General features: G+C 44.1%; 1 protein-coding gene across 1 annotated transcript in view; it reads left to right on the top strand.

The window, feature by feature from the left end:
- Nucleotides 1-22,723, top strand: part of SLC25A20 (solute carrier family 25 member 20) — a 30,066-nt gene extending 7,343 nt beyond the window's left edge. The window contains exons 3-9 of the mRNA XM_007446170.1: nt 1,385-1,512; nt 4,884-4,974; nt 19,922-20,039; nt 20,725-20,797; nt 21,171-21,280; nt 22,122-22,246; nt 22,661-22,723. Of these exons, the coding sequence (XP_007446232.1) occupies nt 1,385-1,512; nt 4,884-4,974; nt 19,922-20,039; nt 20,725-20,797; nt 21,171-21,280; nt 22,122-22,246; nt 22,661-22,723 (708 nt within the window). The remainder of the gene's footprint in view (nt 1-1,384; nt 1,513-4,883; nt 4,975-19,921; nt 20,040-20,724; nt 20,798-21,170; nt 21,281-22,121; nt 22,247-22,660) is intronic.
- Nucleotides 22,724-24,591: the final 1,868 nt, after the last annotated feature.

Below are 24,591 nucleotides of genomic sequence, written 5' to 3'. Positions count from 1 at the left end.
AAACAGTTATAATCTGTTGTTCCAGTGTTTATTGTTTTGCTTTGTTCTTCTTAGAAAAAACAAGCTCTTCCTGGAGTCCTCTATCCTCATACTCCCACGTAGACTGGTTTCTTCCCAGGCCCACTGTACCAGACACCATCCTGGAAATCCCCTTCACCTCTCTTGCGCCAAACTCGTGGTCTCCTGGGTCCCAGATCTTCCTCTTCCTTGATTTACTAACTTGTTTGGTTGGGATATCTATTTGTCTATTTATTGGCTACTACATAGTTGCTTTCATTATCAAACTGTACTAGTGAAAATTGATGTGCAGTCTTGCTATTGTCTTTAACAATAAAAACCCCATGTCTTCTTTTTGCGGGGGCACACTGGGCGGCTTGAGTGATCTCAGTTTCCCGACCAGGGATTGAACCTGGGCCACAGCAGTGAAAGCCTGGAATCCTAACCACTAGGCCACCAGGGAACTCCCCTCATGTCTTAATACTTGGGAAATACAAGAATTTTGTACACCTCTAACGTCACCCCAAAGAAGTCACATTGTACATTCTGTTTTGTAGCCTGCTTATTTATTTATTTATTTATTTATTTATGGCTGCATTGGGTCTTCATTGCTGCATGTGGGCTTTCTCTGGTTGTGGCGAGTGGGGGTTACTCTTCGTTGTGTTGTGTGGGCTTCTCATTGCGGTGGCTTCCCTTGTTGTGGAGCATGGGCTCTAGGCACGCAGGCTCAGTAGTTGTGGCTCGTGGGCTCTAGAGCGCAGGCTCAGTAGTTGTGGCGCACGGGCTTAGTTGCTCCACAGCATGTGGGATCTTCCCGGACCAGGGATTGGACCAGGGATCAAACCAGGGCTCGAACCCGTGTCCCCTGCATTGTTAGGCAGATTCTTAACCACTGCACCACCAGGGAAGTCCCTGTAGCCTGCTGTTTTTTCACTTAGTAGTCTCTTCTCATGTTATAATGTGATTTTATGGCTATGTGATAGTCAATTTATGGAATTCCCATAATGTGTCTCAATCTCCTATTTGAGAATTTTTAGGTTCATTCCAGAATTTTGCTACTTAATAAATTCCTGATGTCATTCTTTTCTATATCTGAGTATTTCCTTAGAATACATTTCTAGACAGAGAATTTTCTGATGAAAGTGTAAGCTACATATTTCCAGATTGCCTTCCAGAATAGGAGCTGTTTTCAGTTTCTCCAGCAGTGTATAAGAAGACAACTCTTTCTGATAAATGTGGGAGTATTCTTCCTTTTAAAAGCTCTCCTTGCTTGGAGGGGAGGTGAGGGAAGGAGGCCACAGGTCAGAGGTCACACTGCTTCCCTGTTTCAGTGATGTAAAAGTTAGCTGTGTCTGTAAACAGCTTCCACTTCTGTGATTCCTTGCAGGGCATCATGGGTCTATATCGGGGCATGGCCGCCCCCATCATTGGGGTCACCCCCATGTTTGCTGTGTGCTTCTTTGGGTTTGGTTTGGGGAAGAAACTGCAACAAAAACACCCAGAGGATGTGCTCAGGTGAGTACTTACAAGCCTGGAGGACTCAATGCTGTTCTGCCTGGTGGTGTGACACAGGTTAAGGGAAAGAACCTTGGCTGACAGGCAGTGGCTGTCCTCCTGGGTCCCCAGGGCTAGCTCCTGGTTGCTCCACGTGAGGGAGGTACTTGAGTTTTCCTTTGCCCTGTGAACCAAAAAGGAAAAAGAAAAACTCAGATCCCTCCCCCACCCCCTTATTAGTTTGTCATAATTTCTTCTGTGAGGTAGTATCACTTAACTCCATAGCATTGGGAGGTCTGAGTGCTAAAATGTGTGTAAAATGCCATGAAGGTACCTGGTGCTGCAGTAAAGACAGCAGCAGCCTTGTTTCCCATCACCTGGTTGGGAGAAGGGAAGGTTCCAACTTTTGTTTTACTTTTTTAAAAAAAATTATTTATTTATTTATTTACTTACTTATTTTTGGCTGCATTGGGTCTTCACTGCTTCACGCAGGCTTTCTCTAGTTGTGGTGAGAGGGGGCCACTCTTCATTGTGGTGTGTGGGCTTCTCATTGCAGTGGCTTCTATTTTTGCGGAGCACGGGCTCTAGGCATGCAGGCTTCAGTAGTTGTGGCACATGGGCTCAGTGGTTGTGGCTCTTGGGCTCTAGAGTGCAGGCTCAGTAGTTGTGGCACACAGGCCTAGCTGCTCCGTGGCATGTGGGATCCTCCTGGACCAGGGCTCGAACCTGTGTTCCCTGCATTGTCAGGCGGATTCCTAACCACTGCACCACCAGGGAAGCCCTTCATTTTAATAACATAATTATTTCAGATATTGGTTTCTCTGGGTTTTTTTAAAATTTAATTAATTAATTTATTTATTTATTTGGCTGCATTGGGTCTTTGTTGCTGTGCACGGGCTTTCTCTAGTTGTGGCAAGCGGGGGCTACTCTTCTTTGCAGTGCACGGGCTTCTCATTGCGGGGGCTTCTCTTGTGGAGCGCGGGCTCTAGGTGCGTGGGCTCAGTAGTTGTGGTGTGCAGGCTTCAGTAGTTGTGGCATGAAGGCTCAGTAGTTGTGGCTTACGGGCTCTAGAGCGCAGGCTCAGTAGTTTTGGCGCATGGGCTTAGTTGTTCCGCAGCATGTGGGATCTTCCCGGACCAGGGCTTGAACCCATGCCCCCTGCATTGGTAGGTGGATTCTTAACCACTGCGGCACCAGGGAAGTCCCTGGTTTCTCTGTTAAAGTGAAATAAATTAGTATCTTTCCTTTCAGTAAACTTTAAGTTAGATTTGGGTATGAAGAGGCAGATGAGGCAGAATTATAGTTCAGAATTTACAAAGTAGTTAATGAAAACAGGCTTCTTGGGATGCAGGGGAATTCTGAGTTGAAACATGGGATGACAAGGCACACTCAGTCTGAGCTGTGCAGGCTGACAACTCCTGGGAGGGGCTGCAGGCAGCACAGGACCCTGGCTAGGCTTGGGATTGGGAGCTCAAGGGAGGCAGCCCAGGGTGCCATGTGGTTGTTTTCTGTCACTACTTCAGGCCACAGCAGGCTGAGTGAGGGTCTGGACATAGATAGAAATGCTCGTAATGTGAAACTCTATTTTTGGAGTCCTTGTGACCCTCTGAATGTGACCAGCTCTATAAAAAGTACAGGTGGCCCCAAATGTGGGTGTGTGGGGCTTCCTTTTGAAACTGTGTTTGACTGTTGGTAGTCCAAATGTCCTATGGACACATGTCCTCTTTGAGCACCTGGTCTTTTAGCTCATGTGCCAGGTCACAAGGGCCATGCACAAGAACCCCCGTGGGGTCACTGCTAGTACTTCAGCCTGTAGGCTGTATTCCCTATACTATTGTGTCAGTCCTCAGAGAAGCACCCTTCCTGCTTAAGCAAAGGTTGAGACACTCAGGTCCCTGCCCCCATAATCCTGCCGTGCTCTGAATCCTGAATGTCAACCCTGCCACCTTCCCCTCCCTGCAGTAGTGTTTGGGGACAGTATGGATAGGAACATTACCAGGACCTTGGGTCCAGCACTCACAGATGCTTCCCTTATGTGGGGGTGAAGGGTGGCAGAATGGGCCACCCATGTAGGGTGTCTGCATGGTATCCTGTGCACACACAGACCCTGTTCAGAGGAAAGTCCTCAGTCCCGGGAGATGGAGGTATGTCCAGCCTAAGGTCTGGGCATACATGGAAGAACAGATGTTGGTCTCATGAGGGGAAGTTTTGTTGCTGAGAGGACTCCTCTTGGGGACAGCAGTGTGAACTGAGACTGTAAAGGAGGCCATGCATGAAAGCAAGTCTCCTGACTGTTGAACATTCAGCTTGTGTGCTGGGCTTGCATGCCTGAGGTAGTTGTGTGAGTGCCTGGAAAAAACAGGACCATTGAGACTGGTGCCCTGGAAGGAAGGACCCGAAGTGGATGTCTCCCTTTCCCTATTTGACATCTGTTCTCTGGGTTTGGGGCTCCTTGTAGTGTGGGACAGGCCTGAAGGCTCAGCTATCAGAGGCTTGGGGTTAGGAGGGGCCTGCGGCCCAGGCAAGAAAGTGAAGTTTTTCAACAACATTTGCTAAATTGTGGGGACACTATTGAAATGCTAATTGTAGCTCTGTGCTCCACTGCCTCCAGACCAGTCTGGTATAGCTAATCTTAGAAAGAAAAGGAGATGCCAGAGGTGGGACAGGCCGTGACACCAGGAGCCTCCAATTCCTCCAAATATTCAATGTGGTTCATTCTGTGAGAGCCATGGTGAGGATCCATATCTCTGGCCACTGGGGGACTATTCCCTGCATGGAAGGCCACAGGACCCATCATGTCTGTGGGTACCATCCCTGACTGGGCCCTTCCCAGCATCTTACAGCACATTCCTCACAACTGGCCTGGCTGGCCCCCTTAGCCTGTGGAAGTGGCCACAGCCATTCCTCCGGCCTTGACACCATCCTTTGTGAATCTTGGCTTAAAATGTTCTCAGGCCCTTGGTGATCCAGCGGAGGCAAGATTGGAGGGGAACTGGGGTTGACTGAGGTCTGCATTCTGGGTTAGAGGCTTTTTTCCACAACAACCCTGAACTTTACAGATCAAGGCTTAGAGAGGCCTGGAAACTCGTCCATAGTCACTGTGCATGGCAGGCCGGGGAGGAAACTTCTCCCATGGGTGAGGCCATCTGAGTGTGCATGTGGGCCTTGTGACCAAGCTCATATTGCTCTTGGCACTGAGACCCCTGCCTTGGGAAATTTGACATCAGAATATACCTAGACCTTGGGTTTTGTGTGAAATATGCTTTATTTGTGCTGGACTTCTGCCCAGTCCAAATACTTATTTTTTCTTTCAAAGTCCTCTTTGCTGGGATTGCCTCTGTTCTGGGTGGTTAGTCACAGGTTCTTGCCTCTTGTTTTTGTTTTCAATATAGCTACCCCCAACTATTTGCAGCTGGGATGTTATCTGGTGTATTCACCACGGGAATTATGACCCCTGGAGAACGGATCAAGTGCTTGTTACAGGTGAGGGTGTGATCTGGGGTGGGGGGATATGATTTGCGGGGAGGTGGCTAGCTTTTTCCATTGGGTATACAATTTTGTGTGGATGTTTATGTCCTTTCACCCTTTATAAAGACTTCAGGTCAGGTGTGCAAAACAGTTTCAAGGTTTTCAGGAACATGGAAGCAATCGTAGTAGAATCAAGAACCAGGACAGTGTAACAAATCAACCAAATATCACACCTGTGATGGATGAGCTCAGACTTATCCACCCTAATTAGCAGCTACTTCAGGAACTCTGAAAGGTGAGTCATGCCTCATCAGAGGTGGAAGGGAGGCTGCTCCTGCCTAACATGTTATGTCTCTGCCATTTGCCCAAAGCCTCAGTGCCGTTAAAGTGTCTGGCTTGTTCCCAGGCCAAGGGTGTGAACTGACTGCCTGCCTTACCACACAGGGCTCCTTTTTAAAAAAGTGTTACTGCCTTTTTCTTCTAATGGCTGAAGCAATTTAACACATAGTCTTTGCTAGAAAAATTTTGATAATGCAGAGAAGCACACAGAAAACAATGTATTTATCACCCATGATACCACCCCACTGTTATGCTTTCTGTGTGAATTCTTCTAGTCTTTTTGGTAAACTTGTATTAAAAAAAGTTATCTTTTGAAATAAAATTGGGGTCACATATTGCAATAGTTTTGTAACCAGTTTTTTTCATTTGATATGTCACAATATTTTTGTGATTTTTTTTCTCAAGTGTCATTTTCTGTATTTTATTTCAATACATGGCTGTCATTTACCCAATAATACCTTATCTGGGGACATGACAAATTATATGCCATAGTGAAGATCTTTGTAAATAAGTCTCTGCATGTGTTCCTGATTATTTTCTTAGGATAAATGTCTAGACTTGAAATTAGTATGATTAAAGGTATGTACTTTTTTTTTTAAGGTATGTACTTTTTAAAAAGGTTTTTAATGCATTTTACTAAATGGCCCTCCTATAAAAGTCTGTCATTTTCTATTCCTGTCAATAGTATAAGAGCTCTTACTTCCCAGCAGATTCTGTGGCATCTAATTTACAATCTCTGCTAGTCTGATGGGTGAAAAATTTACATTGTTTTAATTTTTCTTGCTTTTAATTGTCGGTGAGGTTAATTTTTTGATGCATATTAGCTGTTTGTATTTTTCCTTTGTGAAATACCTATTTGTGTTCTTTGCTCATTTGTTTTTCTATTGACTTATAAAAGCTTTGGACATGTTTGAATTTATTATTTTGTTTTATTTAATTATTTTTGGCTGTGTTGGGTCTTCATTGCAGCGCGGGCTCTCTCTAGTTGCCGCGAGCAGGGGCTACTCTGTTGCGGTGCGTGGGCTTCTCATTGTGGTGGCTTCTCTTGTTGCAGAGCACAGGCTCTAGGCGTGCGGGCTTCAGTAGTTGCAGCGCACGGGCTCAGTAGTTGTGACACGTGAGCTCTAGAGCGCAGGCTCAGTAATTGTGGCCCATGGGCTTAGTTGCTCTGCAGCATGTGGGATCTTACCGGTTCAGGGATTGAACCCATGTCCCCTGCATTGGCAGGCAGATTCTTAACCCCTGCGCCACCAGGGAAGTCCCCAATTTATTATTTTTTAAAATTTTTATACAATTTTTAAGGTTACACTCCATTTACAGTTATTACAAAATATTGGTTGTATTCCCCAAGGTGTACAATACATCCTTGTAGCCTGTCTTACACCCAATAGTTTGTGCTTGTCACTCCCCTACCCCTAAAACCTTTGGACATATTAAGGTTATTAATTTCTTATCATATTTGGCAAATCTTTTTCATGCTTTGCATTTGTCATTTAATTTTGTGCATTTTTAAAATTAAATTTTTTATTTTGAGATACTTATAGATTCACATACAGTTCTAAGAAGTAATACAAAGGGGAAATAAAGAAATAAATAATAGAAAAGGATCCCACGTACCCTTTACTCAGTTCTTCCACAGAGGTAATATATTGTAAAATTATAGTACAATATCGCAACCAGAATATTGACATTGTTACAGTCAAGATACAGAACAATTCCATCATGCCAAGGATCCTTCATGTAGCCCGTTAATAGCCACATTCACTTTCCGTACCCCACTCCAGTCCTTAACCACCCCAGCAACCACTAATCTGAACTCTATAAGCCTGTAATTTCAAGACTTATATAAATGGAAGTATATACAGTATGTAAACTTTTCAGAATGGCTTTTTCAACTCAACCTAATTTTCTAGAGATTCATACAGATAGTTGCATATATGAATAGTTCATTCCTTTTTAGTAGTCCATGGTGTGGATATACTAGAAATATGTTTAACTTTTCATCCATTGAAGGACATCTGGGTTGTTTTCAGTTTTTGGCTATTATAAATAAAGATGCTATAAACATTCATGTACAGAGGTTTTTCTGAGAAAATCAGTCTTCATTTCTCTGGGATAAATGCCCAGGAGTATAATTGCTGAGTCATGTGGTAGTTGCATGTTTAGTGGGGGTTTCTTTGGGTTTTTTTGTTTTTTTTGGCCACACCGCGCCAGCATGTGGAATCTTAGTTCCCCCATCAGGAATCAAACCTGTGTACTCTGAAGTGGAAGCGTGGAGTCTTAACCACTGGGTCTCCAGGGAAGTCCCATGCGTGTTAGTTTTTAAAGAAACTACCAAACAGTTTTTTCAGAGTAGGTATATCATTTTACGTTTCCACCAGCAATGTATGAGTGATCCAGTTTCTCTGCATCCTCACCAACATTTGGTGTTGTCACTGTTCTTAATTTTAGCCATTCTGATAGGTGTGTAGTGATATCTCATTTTAATTTGTATTTTCCTAATAGCTGAAGATGTTGAACATCTTTTCCTGTGCTCATTTGCTATATGTATATCCTGTTTGGTGAAATGTTTGTTCATGTGTTTTGCCCATTTTCTAATTGGATTATTTGTTTTTTTATTATTGAGTTTTGAGAGTCCTTTATTCTAGATACTAGTGCTTTGTCAGATATGTGGCTTGCAAATATTTTCTCCCAGTCTATAGTTTGTCTTTTCATCCTCTCAACAGAGTCTTTTGAGCAAACATTTAAAATTTTTATGAAGTCCAGTTTGTTAATTTTTCTTTTATGGATTGGGTTTTGGGTGTTTGGGGCATCAGGTCTTAAGAATTCTTTACCTAGCCTGCAATCCCGAAGATTTTCTTATATGTTTTTTCCAAAAGTTTTATCTATAGTTTACCTTTTACATTTAAGTCTGTGACTCCATTTTGAGTTAATATTTGTATTATGTATGAAAATTAGGTCAGAGTTCTTTTTTTTTTCTTTTCCCTAGGGCTGTCCAATTGTGCCATACCATTTGCTGAAGAGACTTATCTTTCTTCCACTGAATTGTGTTTGCATCTTTGTTAAAAATCAGTTGGGCATGTTTGTGTGGGTCTACTTCTGGGTACTCTAGTTTCTTCCATTGATTTATGCATCTATCCCTTCACGAATACTACAGTCTTGATTAGTATAGCCATATACTAAGTCTTGAAATTGACTGATGCCCCCCACTTTATTCTTTAAAAAAAAATGGGGACTTCCCTGGTAGCGCAGTGGTTAAGAATCCGCCTGCCAACGCAGGGGACACGTGTTCGAGCCCTGGTCCGGGAAGATCTCACATGCCTCGGACCAACTAAGCCCATGCACCACAACTGCTCAGCTTCTGCTCTAGAGCCTGAAAACCACAACTACTGAACTCGTGTGCCACAACTACTGAAGCCTGTGCTGCTCCACAACAGGAGAAGCCACCGCAATGAGAGCCCCGTGCACCGCAACGAAGAGTAGCCCCCGCTCGCCACAACTGGAGAAAGCCCACGTGCAGCAACGAAGACTCAACACAGCCATAAATAAATAAATTAACTAATTAATGAAAAAAAATTGTTCTAGCTATCCTAATTCCTTTGTATTGGGTTGGCCAAAAAGTTTGCTCGGGTTTTTCCGTAACATCTTACAGAAAACTTTTTGGCCAACCCAATATTTCTATGTAAATTTTAGGGTAATTTAGAAAATTGAGAAAAATCTTGCTGAGATTATGTTAAACCTATAGGTCAATTTGGGTAGAATTAACACATTATTTTGAGTCTTCCAATACATGGACATGATATATCTCTCCATTTATTTAGTTAATTTCTTTGATCAGCATTGTGTAGTTTTCAGCATATAAGCTCTTAATGTGTTTTCTTATATACCTAAGTGCTTCTCTCTTAATTTGACTTTGTAAAACGGCATTGTAAATGGTATTATAATTTTAATTATGTTGTCTACATTTTCATTGCTAGTTTGTAGAAATACAATAAATTTTTGTATGTTAATCTTGTATCATGTGAACCTTCCTGAATGCCCTTATTAATTCTAGGATTTTTTTTTTGGTAGATTCCTTGGGATTTCCTATGTAGATAATCATGTTATTTGCAAATAGGGACAGTTTTATTTCTTCATTTCTAATCTATTTACCTTTTATTTCCTTATTTCACTGGCTAGAATTTCCAGTACTGTGTTGAATAAGAGTGATGAGAGTGGATATTTTTGCCTTGTTCCCAATCTCATGGGGAAGTATTCACTATTTCACTGTTAAATATGATGTTAGGTGTAGTTTTTTGTTTGTTTGTTTAGCTTTTTTGGCCACACCATGCTGCATGCAGGATCTTAGTTCCCCGAACAGGGATGGAACACGGTGCCCCCTGCAGTGGAAGTGTGGAGTCTTAACCACAGGACCACCAGGGAGGTCCCAGATGTAGTTTTTTTGATAGATGACCTTTATCAAGTTGAGAAAGTTACCTTCTATTTGTCTTTTTCTGAGAGTTTTCTCATGAATGGATATTGACTTTTGTCAAATTCTTTTTCTTCATTTATTAATGTGATCATGTGATTTTTCTCCTTTAACCTCTTATACGGTGAATTACATCAATCGATGTTTGAATCCTGAACCAATTTTGAATTGCTGGAATAAACCCCCCAACTTGGTCATAGTGTATAATTCTTTTTATATACTGCTGAGTTCTATTTTCTTATATTTTGTTAAGTATTTTTGCATCTATAGTCATGAGAGATACTAGTCTGTTGCAGTTATTTTTCTGTCTTGTTTTGGTATCAGAATAATGCTGTCTTCATAAAATGAATTGGGAATTGTTCCCTCTTCTATTTTCTGAGAGGGATTATGTAGAATTGGTGTTAGTTTTCCTGTAAACATTTGGTAGAATTTTATTGTGAAACCATATAGGCTTGGAGATTTTGGGAGAGGAATTATTAAATTATTAATTCAATTTTCTTAATCGTTACAGGGCTATTCAAATTACTTATTTCATATTGGGAAAATTGTGGTAGTTTTTTTTTTAATATTTAATTAATTTATTTATTTGGTTGTGCCAGTTCTTAGTTATGGCAGGTGGGCTCCTTAGTTGTGGCTTGCCAGTTCCTTAGTTGTGGCATGTGAACTCTTAGTTGCAGTTGCATATAGGATCTGGTTCCCTGACCAGGGATCGAACCTGGGCCTCCTACACTGGGAGCACGGAGTCTTATCCACTGCACCACCAGGGGAGTCCCTGTGGTAGTTTTTGTTTTTGTTTTTGTTTTTTTATCTAAGTTGTCAAATGTGTGTGTGTAAAGTTGTTTGTAGTATTCCCTTATTGCCCTTTATACATTGGCAGATTCTGTGGTGTTATCTTCTGTTTTATTCCTGGTATTAATCATTTGTGGGGCTTCCCTGGTGGCACAGTGGTTAAGAGTCCACCTGCTCATGCAGGGGACACGGGTTTGAGCCCTGGTCCGGGAAGATCCCACATATCGCGGAGCAACTAAGCCCATGCGCCCAAACTACTGAGCCTGCACTCTAGAGCCGCGAACCACAACTACTGCAGCCCTCGTGCCTAGAGCCTGTGCTCCTCAACAAGAGAAGCCACTGCAGTGAGAAGCCTGCACACCACAACGAAGAGTAGCCCCTGCTCGCCACAACTAGAGAAAGCCCGCGTGCAGCAGCAAATACCCAACACAGCCAAAAATAAATAAATAAATTAATTAATAAAAAATAATAATTTGTGACTTCTCTCTTTTTTTTTCTTTGTCAGCCTCACCTGAGGTTTGTCAGTTTTATTGATCTTTTCAAAAAAGATTTTTCTTTTTTTTTTTTTTTTTGGCCGTGCCACGTGGCTTTTGGGATCTCAGTTCCCTGAACCCAGGCCACAGCAATGAAAGCCCAGAATCCTAACCACTAGGCCACCAGGGAACTCAGCTCATTGATTTTCTTTGTTGTTTTTCTGTTTTCAATTTCATTGGTTTCTGCTTTTTTTTTTTTTTTTATTTCCTTCCTTTTGCTTGTTTTGGGTTTTGTTTGCTTTTCTTTTTTTAGGTGTTTGAGGTGCAAGCTTAGATTATTGTTTTGAGGCTTTTCCTCTTTTCTAACACATGCAGTCAGTGCTATAAAGTTTCCTCTCAGCCCTGCTTTAGCTGTGTCCCACAAACTTCAATATATTTTAATTTTCAGTCAGTTCAGTGTGTTTTCTTTCTTTCTTTCTTTCTTTCTCTCTCTCTCTCTTTCTTTCTTTCTTTCTTTCTCTGTGTCAGGTCTTAGATGCAGGATGCAGGATGTTTTAGTTGTGGCATGAAAACTCTTAGTTGTGGCATGTGGGATCTAGTTCCCTGACCAGGGGTCGAGCCCAGGCCCCCTGTATTGAGAGCATGGAGTCTTAGCCACTGGACCACCAGGGAAGTCCCAGTTCAGTGTGTTTTCTAATTTCCTTTGAGACTTCCTTTTTTAATTACTTAGCAGAGTGTTGTTCAGTTTTCAACTGTTGGAGATTATTGATTTCTAGTTTGAGTCCATTGTGATTGGAAAACATATTCTGTATTATTTACATTCTTTTAAATTTCTTGAGGTTTATGGCCTTGGATATGGTTTATCCTGGTCCATGTTCCACGGGCATTTGAAAAGAATGTGTGTTCTGCTGTCATTTGGTGGAGTAATCTATAAATGTCGATTATATCCTGGTGGTTGATGGTGTTGTTGAGTTCTTCTCTATCCTTGATGATTTTCTGTCTAGTTGTTCTACCTATTTGTTGATGGAGGAATTTGAAATCTCCAACTGTAATTGTGAGTTTGTTTGTTTCTTCTTTCAGTTCTATCAGTTTTGCTTCACATAGTTTTTAGCTTTTTTGTATAATGTATACACATTTAGGATTGCTATGTCTTCTTGGTGGATTGGCCCTTTTATCACTATGTAATGTCCCTCATATTACCATTATATAATATCCCATATTTTTGCTTACTGTGTTCTTCCTTCCTTCCTGATGTTCCAGGTCTCCTTCTTTTAGAGTTTCTTTTCTATTTAAAGAACTTCCTTTAGCCATTCTTTTGGGGAAGATCTGTGAATGACAAAGTCTCTCAGTTTTCCTTCATCTAATGCCTGATTTCCCCTTTATTCCTGAAGAATATTTTCGCTTGACATAGGGTTCTGGGATTACAGTTCTTTTCTCTTTCTTTTTTTTTTTTTTTTTTTGCGGTACACGGGCCTCTAACTGTTGTGGCCTCTCCCGTTGCGGAGCACAGGCTCCGGATGCGCAGGCTCAGCTGCCATGGCTCACTGGCCCAGCCGCTCTGCGGCATGTGGGATCTTCCCGGACCAGGGCACGAACCCGCGTCCCCTGCATCGGCAGGTGGACTCTCAACCACTGTGCCACCAGGGAAGCCCTCTTTCTATCTTTCTTTCTCTCTCTCTCTCTCTCACTCTCTCTTTCTTTCTTTCTTTTCTTTCTTTAGTTGCGTTGGGTCTTCGTTGCTGCATGTGGGCTTTCTCTAGTTTCATCAATCGGGGGCTACTCTTCGTTGTGGTGTGCAGGCTTCTCATTGCAGTGGTTTCTCTTGTTGCGGAGCTTGGGCTTTAGGCACGCAGGCTTCAGTAGTTGTGGCACGTGAGCTCAGTAGTTGTGACTCACAGGCTCTAGAGCACAGGCTCAGTAGTTGTGGCACATGGGCTTAGTTGCTCTGCGGCACGTGGGATATTCCTGGACCAGGGCTCGAACCTGTGTCCCCTGCATTGGCAGGTGGATTCTTAACCTACAGTTCTTTTCTTTCAGCTCCTGAAAGCTACTGTGCCCCTTCCTGCTACCCTCCCTGGTTTCTGCTGTCATTCTAATTGTTTTTTTCAATAGGCAATGTGTTATTTTTCTCTGGCTACTCTTAAGCTTTTTTCTTTGTCTTTAGTTTTCAACTAAGTTCACTTGTGATGTGTTGTGGCATGGATTTATTTGGGTGTATTCTGTTTAGGGTTTGCTCAGCTTCTTAAATCTATATGTTTATGTTTTGCCAAATTTGGGAAGTTTTCAGCAGATATTTCTTTGAGTACTTTTTCAGTCCTACACTATTTTCTCCTCTTCTTCTGGGACTGTGAGGACACAAATATTAGATTTTCTGTTACAGCCCCAGGCGTCCCTGAGGTTCTGTTCAATTTGTTTCAGTTTGTTTTCTTTCTGTTGTTCAGACTGGGTATTTTCCATTGTTCTGTTTTCTAATCCTGATATTGTTTTCCTCTCTCCCCTGTATTCTGCTGTTGAATGAGCCATCCACTGAGCTTTTTTATTTTCTTTTTAATAAATTTATTTATTTATTATTTATTTTTGGCTGTGTCAGGTCTTCATTGCTGCACACCAGCTTTCTCTAGTTGTGGCGAGCGGGGGCTACTCTTCATTGCAGTGTGCAGGCTTCTTATTGCGGTGGCTTCTTGTTGCAGAGCACGGGCTCTAGGTGCTTGGGCTTCAGTAGTTGTGGCACTCGGGCTCAGTAGTTGTGTTGCATGGACTTAGTTGCTCTGCAGCATGTGGGATCTTCCTGGACCAGGGCTTGAACCTATGTTGCCTGCATTGGCAGGCGGATTCTTAACCACTGCACCACCAGGGAAGTCCCCACTGAGCTTTTTATTTTAGTTGGTTTTTTTTGTTTGTTTGTTTTTGGCAGTACGCGGGCCTCTCACTGTTGTGGCCTCTCCTGTTGCAGAGCACAGGCTCTGGACTCTCAGGCTCAGCGGCCGTGGCTCACGGGCCTAGCCGCTCTGCGGCATGTGAGATCTTCCCGGACCATTGGCAGGCGGACTCTCAACCACTGCGCCACCAGGGAAGCCCTCGGTTGTATTTTTCAATTCTAAAACTTCCACTTGGTTCTTCCTCATATCTTCTATTTCTGTGCTGATATTTATTTGCTGTGGCTTTCTAATTATTTTAATCTGTTTCAAGCATATTAATAATTACTCGTTGAAGGATTTTTACAATGGCTGGTTTAAAATCTTTGTCAGATAATTCTAACATCTCTGTCATCTTGTTATTGGCATCTATTGCTTCTTTTTTCTTTCAGTTTGAGATCTTCCTGGGTTTGGACATGTTGTGTGATTTCCAGTTGGAACCCAGATATTTGCATACTTTATTGAGATTCTGGATCCTATTTAATCTTTCCATTTTAGTTGGCTTTCTTTGACACCACTCCAGTAGGAAGGGAGGGATGCTGCCTCGTTACTGCCAAGTGGAAGTGGAAGTCTAGGTGACCCACTCGACCTCTGTTGACACTTGAGGGTGGGGCAATTCTTTTTACTGCTGGGTGGGTGTGGGAGTTCCAGTGTCTCTACTGACACCACAGGACAGGAGGGTGATGGTTACAGGCTCTCAGGGATGAAAGTCCTTATTCTGTACTTGGCCTTTTCCGACTCCACCCAGGTAGCATGTTGGGTACCTTGTTACAGCCCTGCGAAGGTGCAAGTCTGGGCTCCCCACAGGGTCTTTGCTGGTGTGGATGAGGGTGAGACCACAGTTTTTTCTGTCGTGTATGGCTGGGGTAGAGTGTTTTTTGTCTAAACATTTTCTGTCTTTCTAGGCTGTTCCTTTGTCTAGAGAATGCAGGCTTTTGTTGAGGCTTCTTTTTGATCTGTGCTTGTTGGTATTCCTGGATTGCCAGTTTCTTCTGCTTTAAGTCTGAGATATATCAAAAAAGAAAATCCAGGAGGCTTCCCTGGTGGCGCAGTGGTTGAGAGTCTGCCTGCCGATGCAGGGGACACGGGTTTGTGCCCCAGTCCAGGAAGATCCCACATGCTGCCGAGCGGCTGTACCCGTGAGCCATGGCCGCTGAGCCTGCGCATCCGGAGCCTGTGCTCTGCAGCGGGAGAGGCCACAACAGTGAGAGGCCCGCGTACCGCCAAAAAAAAAAAAAAAAAATCCAGGGGACTCACCACTATGTCATTGTTTAAGTTCCAAGGTCCCTAGCCAGTCTGCTTCTTCTCTCCAAACTTTCAGAGTCCTCTTATATTTGTTTAAAACAAATAATGTCTAGAGTTTTTTGTTGTACTTAGCAGGAGGATTGGGAAAATACTTCTTAGACGTCTGTATATTGATTTTGAGTTAGGGAATGTTTGTTTTCAGTAGACTTGTCCCTTAATCTTTTCCATCATGGCTTCTTCCATCTCTTCTATGCCTGAAGTCCTTATCTGCTCCTAGATGAGACAGTCCCCATCCATATTCTTCCCTTGCACCCCTCCACTCTGCTGGCTTACTACTTTGTGACTCTCTTCTCAAACCCCTACCCTCTCAGGAGATGACCTGGCTTTTTAAAATTATTATTATTGATTAATTAATTTATTTTTGGCTGTGTTGAGTCTCCGTTGTTGCGCATGGGCTTTCTCTAGTTGGGGCAAGTGGGGGCTGCTCTTCGTTGCAGTGCGCAGGCTTCTCATTGCGGTGGCTTCTCTTGTTGCAGAGCATGGGCTCTAGGTGTGCGGACTTCAGTAGTTGTGGCATGCGGGCTCAGTAGTTGTGGCTCATGGGCTCTAGAGCGTAGGCTCAGTAGTTGTGGCACACAGCCTTAGTTGCTCCACGGCATGTGGGATCTTCCTGGACCAGGGCTCGAACCCATGTCCCCTGCATTGGCAGGTGGATTCTTAACCACTGCACCACCAGGGAAGTCCCCTGGCTTTCTACTTCACTGAGAAAACTGAAACCACCAGAAGAGGACTTTACCAGATGCCCTCCACTGCCTCCGCTCACCCACTGGCATCTAACTACATCTGTGGCTGCCTGGCTATTTCCACCACGAATGGCCCATGCTTCTGTTTGACCCCACATCCTATCCCCTCTTGCCCATCCAGAGACCTTGCTTCAACAATTCTTCTTTCTCTCTCCTTGAGCATCAGTTTTTGCTCTCCAATGGATTGTTCTCTTCAGCAATAAAAGCATAAACATGCTTGTATTTTCACCTTAGAAATACAAACTTCTCTCTATTTTACCTTCCACATCTATTTCTGTGCTTCCTGTCTTTGCTCCCCTTTACATCAAAACTCTTTGAAAAAGTTTTCTGTTTTTTTCCAATCTTTGTCTCTAGTCCCCCTTCTCTAATTGTCAAACCCACATCAGACTGGTTTTTGCCTCACAACTCCAACAAAAGTACTTTTGTCAAGATCACCAGTGACCTTTTTTTAAAACAAACAAAAAATATATTTATTTATTTATTTTTGGCTGTGTCGGGTCTTAGTTGCAGTGTGCGGGCTCTTTGTTGCGGCACACGGGCTTCTCTCTAGTTGCGGCAGGTGAGCTTAGTTGCCCCGTGGCATGTGGGATCTTAGTTCCCCCAACCAGGGATCGAACCCACGTCCCCTGCACTGGAAGACAGATTCTTAACCACTGGACCACCAGAGACATCCCACCAGTGACTTTTACACTAAATCCAATGTTCAGTTCTTGGGCCTGGACATTGTTCCATCTTGATCCATAAACAGAATTGGACTCAGCTGGTCCCCCATCTTCCTTGAAGATCTATTTTCACTTGGCTTCTCTCCTGACTTTCCTCCTACCTACTTGGCTGCTCCTTTTCTATGTCCGTTGTTGGTTTATCCTCATCTTCTCAATCTTTTAATGTTCACGTGCACAAGGCTCAGTCATATTACACTCATCTTGTTGATGATTTCTTCTTGTCTCATGACTTTTAGACACTAACTGTATAATAATGATTTTCCAGTTTATGTCTCCAACTCAGACTTTTCCTGAACTCTGGACTAGTTTATCTAGCATTTCTGTTGGATGCTAGTAGGCACCTCAGAGTCACCATGTGCAAAACTGAACTCCTGGTCTTCCTCAATACCTGCTTTACCTACAACCTTCTGTAGCTCGGTTGGTGGCAATACCGTCTGTCTAGTTTGTTCAGCCCTAAAACCCAGGAGTTCTCCTAGATTGTACACTTTGCCTCACTGTACATATCCCATTTGTTGAACAGTTAAGCTGGCTTTCAAAATATCACAAATCTATCCTGTCCCATCACCTCCATTGCAACTACATTGCTCCAGGTCACCTTCAGCACTGGCCTGGATGACTGTGAGGGCCTCTTCACTTGTTTCCCTGCTTACAGTCTATACCACACATAACAGTGAGAAAATTCTGTTAATATGTCAATTCCATGCCCAGTCCTCTTTGGCCCCCCAGGTCCTGTGAGTCAGCTCCAGCATCCTCTGATAACATGGGCCTCTGTGCCATTCCTCAGATACACCAGGCTCACATGTGCTGGGATCATCTGGGGAAATTATATTTTTAAAAAAGCCATTGATATTCAATTGACATTGTCTTAAATTTATTATTTTTAGAAAAATTGACATCTTCCTGATTGAAAACTTTTCCTAACAGAACTATGACTCTCTTTTTATTTACCTCTTCTTTTATGTCCCTTGGAAAGGTTTTAGAGTTTTATTTATGCAAATCCTATTGCTTGATGCACATATATTTTATTGCTTTTTTTTTTTCCTAAGAACATTCTTTATTCCTTAAACAAGTCACACCTCCTGTGATTTCATTGGAAAAACAGAAACTGGAAGAAGTATTTCTGTAACTTTATCAGAGGAACACAGATCAGTGTATTTAAAGGAATGCTTAACTTGAGTTTAGACATGTAAATCAGTTTAGGAGACATTGTGTACTATCTAGCGTATTCAAGTTTTGCTACTTGAAAGTTGACTATGAATTGATTTTTCTACCTTAATTTAACTAATAAATTTCTAGTCATACCTACTATATTCCTGGCAATGGGCTAGAGATATCATGATCAACAAGGCCATGTTTTTGCTCTTGGGAATCTCATAGACTTGATTTTCTTCTCAGTACAAGCCAAGCTCTATAAAAAGAGCTAGTTTAAGACATTGCAGATTTCATGAAGGTAGGCACTCACTTTAAAGAATAGCCTTTGAAACTCTTGAGTCCACAGAATTATTTTTCTTGTACTCATTGAAGTTATTAGGTACCTGATAAAAAATACCGAGAGGTTGCACGGTAAGGAATATTTCACCTAAATATGCAACATTAGACCAATGAACATGGACTGTCATATTTCTAGCATTATGGAGAGTTCTGGGTTAGGTGCAGGTGCCCCTTCAAGAAAACTTGATTTTTTTATTTTTTTTATTTTTTTGCGGTTCACGGGCCTCTCACTGTTGTGGCCTCTCCCGTTGTGGAGCACAGGCTCCGGACGCACAGGCTCAGCGGCCATGGCTCACGGCCCTAGCTGCTCCGCGGCATGTGGGATCTTCCCGGAATGGGGCACGAGCCTGCATCCCCTGCATCGGCAGACGGACTCTCAACCACTGCACCACCAGGGAAGCCCAAGAAAACTTGATATTAATGTTTCAGTATCAGCAATAAAACAGCACTTCATGTGTTACTTATAAAGGAAGATTTATTACCTTCATATCCTCTTAATAATGTATTTCTTCCTTTCATCAGGTATAATCTTATACCACAGCCCTTTGGCCTTAAAGAGTAGCTTAATCTTCTTAGTTAAGAAAACCTTTTAAGCCTTTATTGCTATATATTTTTTATTTTAACATCTTTATTGGAGTATATTTTTTTTTTTTTTTTTTTTTTTTGCGGTACGCGGGCCTCTCACTGTTGTGGCCTCTTCCGTTGCGGGGCACAGACTCTGGACGCACAGGCTCAGTGGCCATGGCTCACAGGCCTAGCCGCTCCGCGGCATGTGGGATCCTCCCGGACCGGGGCACGAACCCGTGTCCCCTACATCGGCAGGCGGACTCTCAACCACTGCGCCACCAGGGAAGCCCTGGAGTATAATTCTTTATTGCTATTAGAATGGGATTCTTTTCCTTTATTTTTCAGCTAGTTATTGTTGGTATGTAGAAAAGTTTATTGGACTTATATATTTATTTTGTAAGTGTTTCTCCTTGGAACTATTAAATCTGAACTCTCTTTCCAGCTTTAACTACTCTTTGGTTGATTCCCTTGTGTGTTCAGATTCCTCTTGACTCTGTACTTGCTGTGGATCCTACATGGGGCTGTCTTTCTCTCAGATCTTTTGTGGGATACCTCCTGCCTGCCCTCAGGCTCTTGGTTCTTAGGCCCTGGAGCCCAGAGGCTAGGATAGGGGGCCTCTCCTTGGCCCTCTCCTGGCTCTACACAGGACCTCTATCCAGGCATTTAGAGCTCTGAATACAATTTCCAGTTCACCTTCTTTTAACCAAGCTTCATGATCAGTTAGAGCTTGGAGTGGATTTAGTAGTCAATGGATATTTGTTGAAGGAATAAGTGATTGACTGAAGTATTTGTCTCCTCCTTTCTAGACTGCCAACTAGCTTTTTTTATTTTTCTAACTAGCTTTATTGGGAATGCTCCTGTATTTGGGAACTTATTTTTCAACGTAATTTCCATCTCCTCTGTTGATTTTTTTTTTCTAGTCAATTTGTTTATATTTTGTCATATATTCACCTAGCCTTATTTCATAGTAACTTCCACCAATATTGTACATTCTAAATAAGTATCGATTTGACAATGATAGTTATATTATTTCATTGTTCTAATGCATAATGACCACTCCCACACTCACTATGTAATCTTCTGTAACCTGCTAGGTTTGTTTACTTTGATGTTGCTGTTGCTGACTTGATGACTCTTTCCTCCCTCTCAGATTCAAGCTTCTTCAGGGGAGACCAAGTACACTGGTGCCTTGGACTGTGCAAAGAAGCTATACAAGGAGGCTGGGATCCGAGGCATCTACAAGGGGACTGTGCTCACCCTCATGCGAGGTAACCTTTGAGGCCCTCCATCTGAGGTGATTTGCCACAGGGGGTCTTGCCTGGATCTCCCGATGAGCCTTGGCACCATACATGCCACAGCTCTGACAGGGCTGGCACTGTGTGTCCTGGTTTTAGGCCATCTTACCTCTGGCCAGCATGGACACACATGAGGATGGGGGGACCCTCCATCCTTCTGATAGGCTGGCCCTCAAGGATGGAAATCATGAGCATGGCAGTCGGAGGGGAGTAGCAAATGGAAATCATGGCTGGAGGGATGAGTGGGAAGAAAGAATGACTTAGGAGCAGTGGAGCTCTTTTTGGCTTGAGAAGCATGTCCTATTGGGGTGGCAATAGAAGAGGCAGAGACAGCTCTACCCTTGTCCTGAGATGACAGCTTGGAGGAAGGCCAGATGTTAGCTCTGGTTATAACTGCTTGGAGTGGGCATATTAGTGGGGACCACTCAGAGGGCCTTTGAAGATGAAATAATGTCATGCATGTTAGTGCTCACTCACACCAGTGCTTGCCCCAGAGCAGCATCTGATCACTGCAAAGTGATTATTGCAAATAGGAAGTGCTGCTGAGGAGCTTCTCAGGAAACCTTCAAGGGTCCAAAGCCAAGCTTGGTTCTTCTAAGATCAGGAAATCTGTGAGAATTTTATATCATTTAATTTACCTCTTTCTTGCCACTAACAGATGTTCCAGCCAGTGGGATGTATTTCATGACATATGAATGGTTGAAAAATATCTTCACTCCAGAGGAAAAGAGGTGAGGAGAACAGAAGAACTTAGAAGCCACTTTGCCCAATCATGGGTAGGTTGCCATTTCCTGTTAGTGGATCTGAAGGCAGAAGTGGGACTTGCTTCTGTCTCCGTGTCCACTTTCCTGTTGTTGCTGCTGAGGCCCAGCTAATACTAGTACCCTTTACCCTGTGCCTCACCCAGTAGAGGAAGTGTTTGAAACAAGTGCATGAAACCTCCTTCAGCGAGTGGCAGCTACCATGTCACAGGAGCTTTGGCCTTGGACCACCTCCCTCCAGCCAGTTTCTCCCTCTCTGTGGCTGCCCTGTGTGCACAGGAGGGATGGTCTGAACACCACTCTCACAGCCTTTGTCTGACTGGGGCTGTTTGGTATTCTGCAGTGTCAGTGAGCTCAGCGTGCCTCGGATCCTGGTGGCTGGGGGCATTGCAGGGATCTTCAACTGGGCTGTGGCAATCCCTCCAGACGTGCTCAAGTCCCGCTTCCAGACTGGTTAGTAGAGGAGAGTGGGGTAGATGGGGTTGGAGTGGGTCCCAGAACTGGCTGGCCCTGTGGTACAGAGTTCTTAAGGCCCTAGGGATACTCAGTCTCCACAGTAGCACTCAGCATCTCTCTAGCCAACATTCTTCCTTGCAGTCATTTGTGTTCTAGGATCGCTAGACTCATTTTCTTTTTTTTTTTTGAAGTACGCGGGCCTCTCACTTCTGTGGCCTCTCCCGTTGCAGAGCACAGGCTCCAGACGCGCAGGCTTAGCGGCCGTGGCTCACGGGCCTAGCTGCTCCACGGCATGTGGAATCCTCCCGGACCGGGGCACGAACCCGTGTCCCCTGCATCGGCAGGCAGACTCTCAACCACTGCACCACCAGGGAAGCCCCTAGGCTCATTTTCTTGTCAGCCTAAACATAAAATAAGTGAGAGAAGGACTTCCCTGGCAGTCCAGTGTTTAAGACTCCTCGCTTCCACTGCAGGGGGCACAGGTTCAGTCCCTGGTCGGGGAACTAAGATCCCACATGCCGTGCAGCGTGGCCCAAAAAAAAAAAAATAGTGGAGAAGAAGTCAGATCAACCTTCCTTCCCTCACATGAGCAGAAGGACTGTTTTCATTCTTCATTCCCTTCTCCACTCCCTTGGCACCAGTAATCCAGACATTTGTAACTGTTTGTCCCAAGGTGAACTGTGTTGTCTGTGGACTGGTCCCAGATGACCTGCAAAGTGTCCTTTCGCTCGTGCTGTGGCCCTGCAGGAAGACTTGCCTACAATATTGTCCCCATGTAGGTCACCATGGTCAGGTCAGGAAGCTTCCTGAAGCCTTAACAGTTGCTTTCTGCCCACAGCACCTCCTGGGAAATATCCTAATGGCTTCAGAGATGTGCTGAGGGAGCTGATCCGGAATGAAGGAATCACATCCTTGTACAAGGGGTTCAATGCAGTGATGATCCGAGCCTTCCCAGCCAATGCGGTGAGTGACTGGCAGGGGCTGTGCTTTCCCTTTGGGGCTCAGAGCAGGGTGCAGGTGGGCTGACTTTTGCTTGCTTCTGGGATTGAATTGGGGGCTCAGTTTTTCCAAATCCCACCCTCAGTCAGAGCCTCCTTATTTGTTCCCTTTCCTGAAGCTGTCAGGAAGATTTTCCTTTGTGATCCTCTGAGGTGAGGAGCTTTGATTTCCTGGCCTGGCCATCAGAAGTGGGCAGTTGTGGGACATGCATTTTCTTTCCCCTTTAGGAATGAGAAAGCATAGCTTGATTCCGTGACCTGGGGTGGGAGATTAGGAAGGGGTTTTGGTCCTGACAGGGCCAGTCAAGCACAGTGCTGGGGTCTCTGTGAATAGTCACAACTCCTGTTGGCTTTTCTCTTCCTTCCAACCCCTTCTCAGGCCTGTTTCCTTGGCTTTGAAGTTGCCATGAAGTTCCTTAATTGGGCCATGCCCAACTTGTGAGGCTGAAGGCTGCTCAAGGCTTCAGGATGCTGGAAGCTGTCATCGAGGAGGAACAGTGGGCAGGACTAGGCTTCCTGAAGTGTGAGGGGAGGGACATGGTGGGATGTGAGCTCTGTGCACGGACTCACAGTGGTTGAGACCATTGTCTTAATGACATCCTCTTCCTGGTATAATTTGCCATTTTGCAACTTGAATCCACTCTAGTCAATTTAAGGGAACTCATGAGGATTTGGGGATGGAGTAAGTAGCTTCTAGACCAGTTACTACCTGTGGCCAGAATGCTGTCTACTAATTGACCACTGGCCCTACTACACCCAAAATACTCCTTGAGAAAGAGGGAATCTCAGCCTCTCACTGGAGACACTATGCATGTTTTCAGCCATCTGACCAGGAACTGGGGCCTTCTTTGATCCCTAGCCAGGAACACTCACCAGATTTCCAGGGTATCATCTGATCCTGGCCTGCACATGGGAATGTGGACTTGAGGCCCACATCTGTCTGTCCAAGTGGACTGAGCAAATGTGCCTAGGGGTAGATAGCCTGTTAACAGTCAGGTTTGTTTGTTTGTTTGTTTTTTTAACGCATGCAAGTAATCAAAATTAAAACTAGAGTAGCCTAATTTCCAGGAGTAGGTGGAGAGCTTTCCCTCCTACACAGTGAGGAGGAGAATTTTGAACCGACAGTCCCAGCTTGCTAGGATAAGTGAAAAAGCCCAGGGTGTAGGAAGGCTCTTTTTGCACACTCTTTTCTCATGAGAGCGCCCTATTTTAACAGGAAATAATAAATATTGTTTCTAATTTTTGCATTGTGTGAAATTTTTTTTCTTTTGATTCTGGGTCATTTCAGCAAGCAGCCACTGTGGCCTTGGTGGAGGCTGTTAGGGATCCAGTATCCTTCCCTGGTTCTTCAGGCAGGGGTTCTAGCAAGAGAAAGAGGAGGAAGTTTTGGCCAGCCCAGCCTTCCCTGACTGCCCCAGCTCCAGCTGCTGGAGGGTGAGGTGGGGTGGGGTGGGATGGGGCAACATGATTGGTAACTGTTCCCATAGCTCTCAGTGCAAGCCTGGCATGCAGGCCCCCACAGGGCCGAGCCTGCAGCCCATCCCTTCATTCCTTCACCTCTCTGCCCTCAGCCATGGGTGTCTTAGCTAACGGATGGAGAGTCAATTGTTCTAAAAGGCCAAAAGCAATCCTGAGTTTTCATATGCACTTTGGGGTCACTGTGTGATCTGATGTCTGGAATTACTAATCAGGCTGATGATGATGACCAGGTGCAGCTGGAGGAAGTGAGGGAGTCATAATGGAGAGTCACAAGCTAATCTGTTCTTGGCTGGGGGAGGGAGAGGCTACCAGAGCTGGGCTTCTCTGGTGGTGTTCCATCTGGCAGTCACAGTTCTGGCACTTCCCGCCTCACTGCAGCTGCACAGAGATCCTTGGACTTTGGCTTTAGAGCTATCACTCAGTGTAAATGGGTGAGAGGGGAAGGGACCCACCCCCATCTGGGAGTGGGTGTGGCCAACCTGGCTGGAAGCTGAAGATTTGGGGGTTTAAGGAAGGAGGATTTATTTCTGGGAAGATATTTCTGGATGATGGTCAAGTAAAAAAATAACAGTTTTAGGGATGAAAATTGTGTGCACTGTGCCTGGGAAGATTAATTCAGTGTTATGCTTTTCCCCTCTCATGCTGCAGGATATCTTTGTTTAATCTCTCACTGATTTGGAGATGGCCAAGTATGTGTCTCCTGGAGCTCTTCTAGGCACTGCCCAGTCCTTGAGACAGTCCTAAAACCTCGGCCTTTTCCCGGGAGCTCCTGTGAGTGCATTTGCATTCTAACCAAATGCCAGCCATTCCCATGGCTCAGGATCACTTTTT

Source organism: Lipotes vexillifer, unplaced genomic scaffold (assembly GCF_000442215.2).
Source record: "Lipotes vexillifer unplaced genomic scaffold, Lipotes_vexillifer_v1.1 scaffold491, whole genome shotgun sequence".
Classification (NCBI taxonomy): Eukaryota; Metazoa; Chordata; class Mammalia; order Artiodactyla; family Lipotidae; genus Lipotes; species Lipotes vexillifer.
Note: the sequence above shows the minus strand (reverse complement) of the source record. Positions and strands in the feature narration are given on the sequence as shown.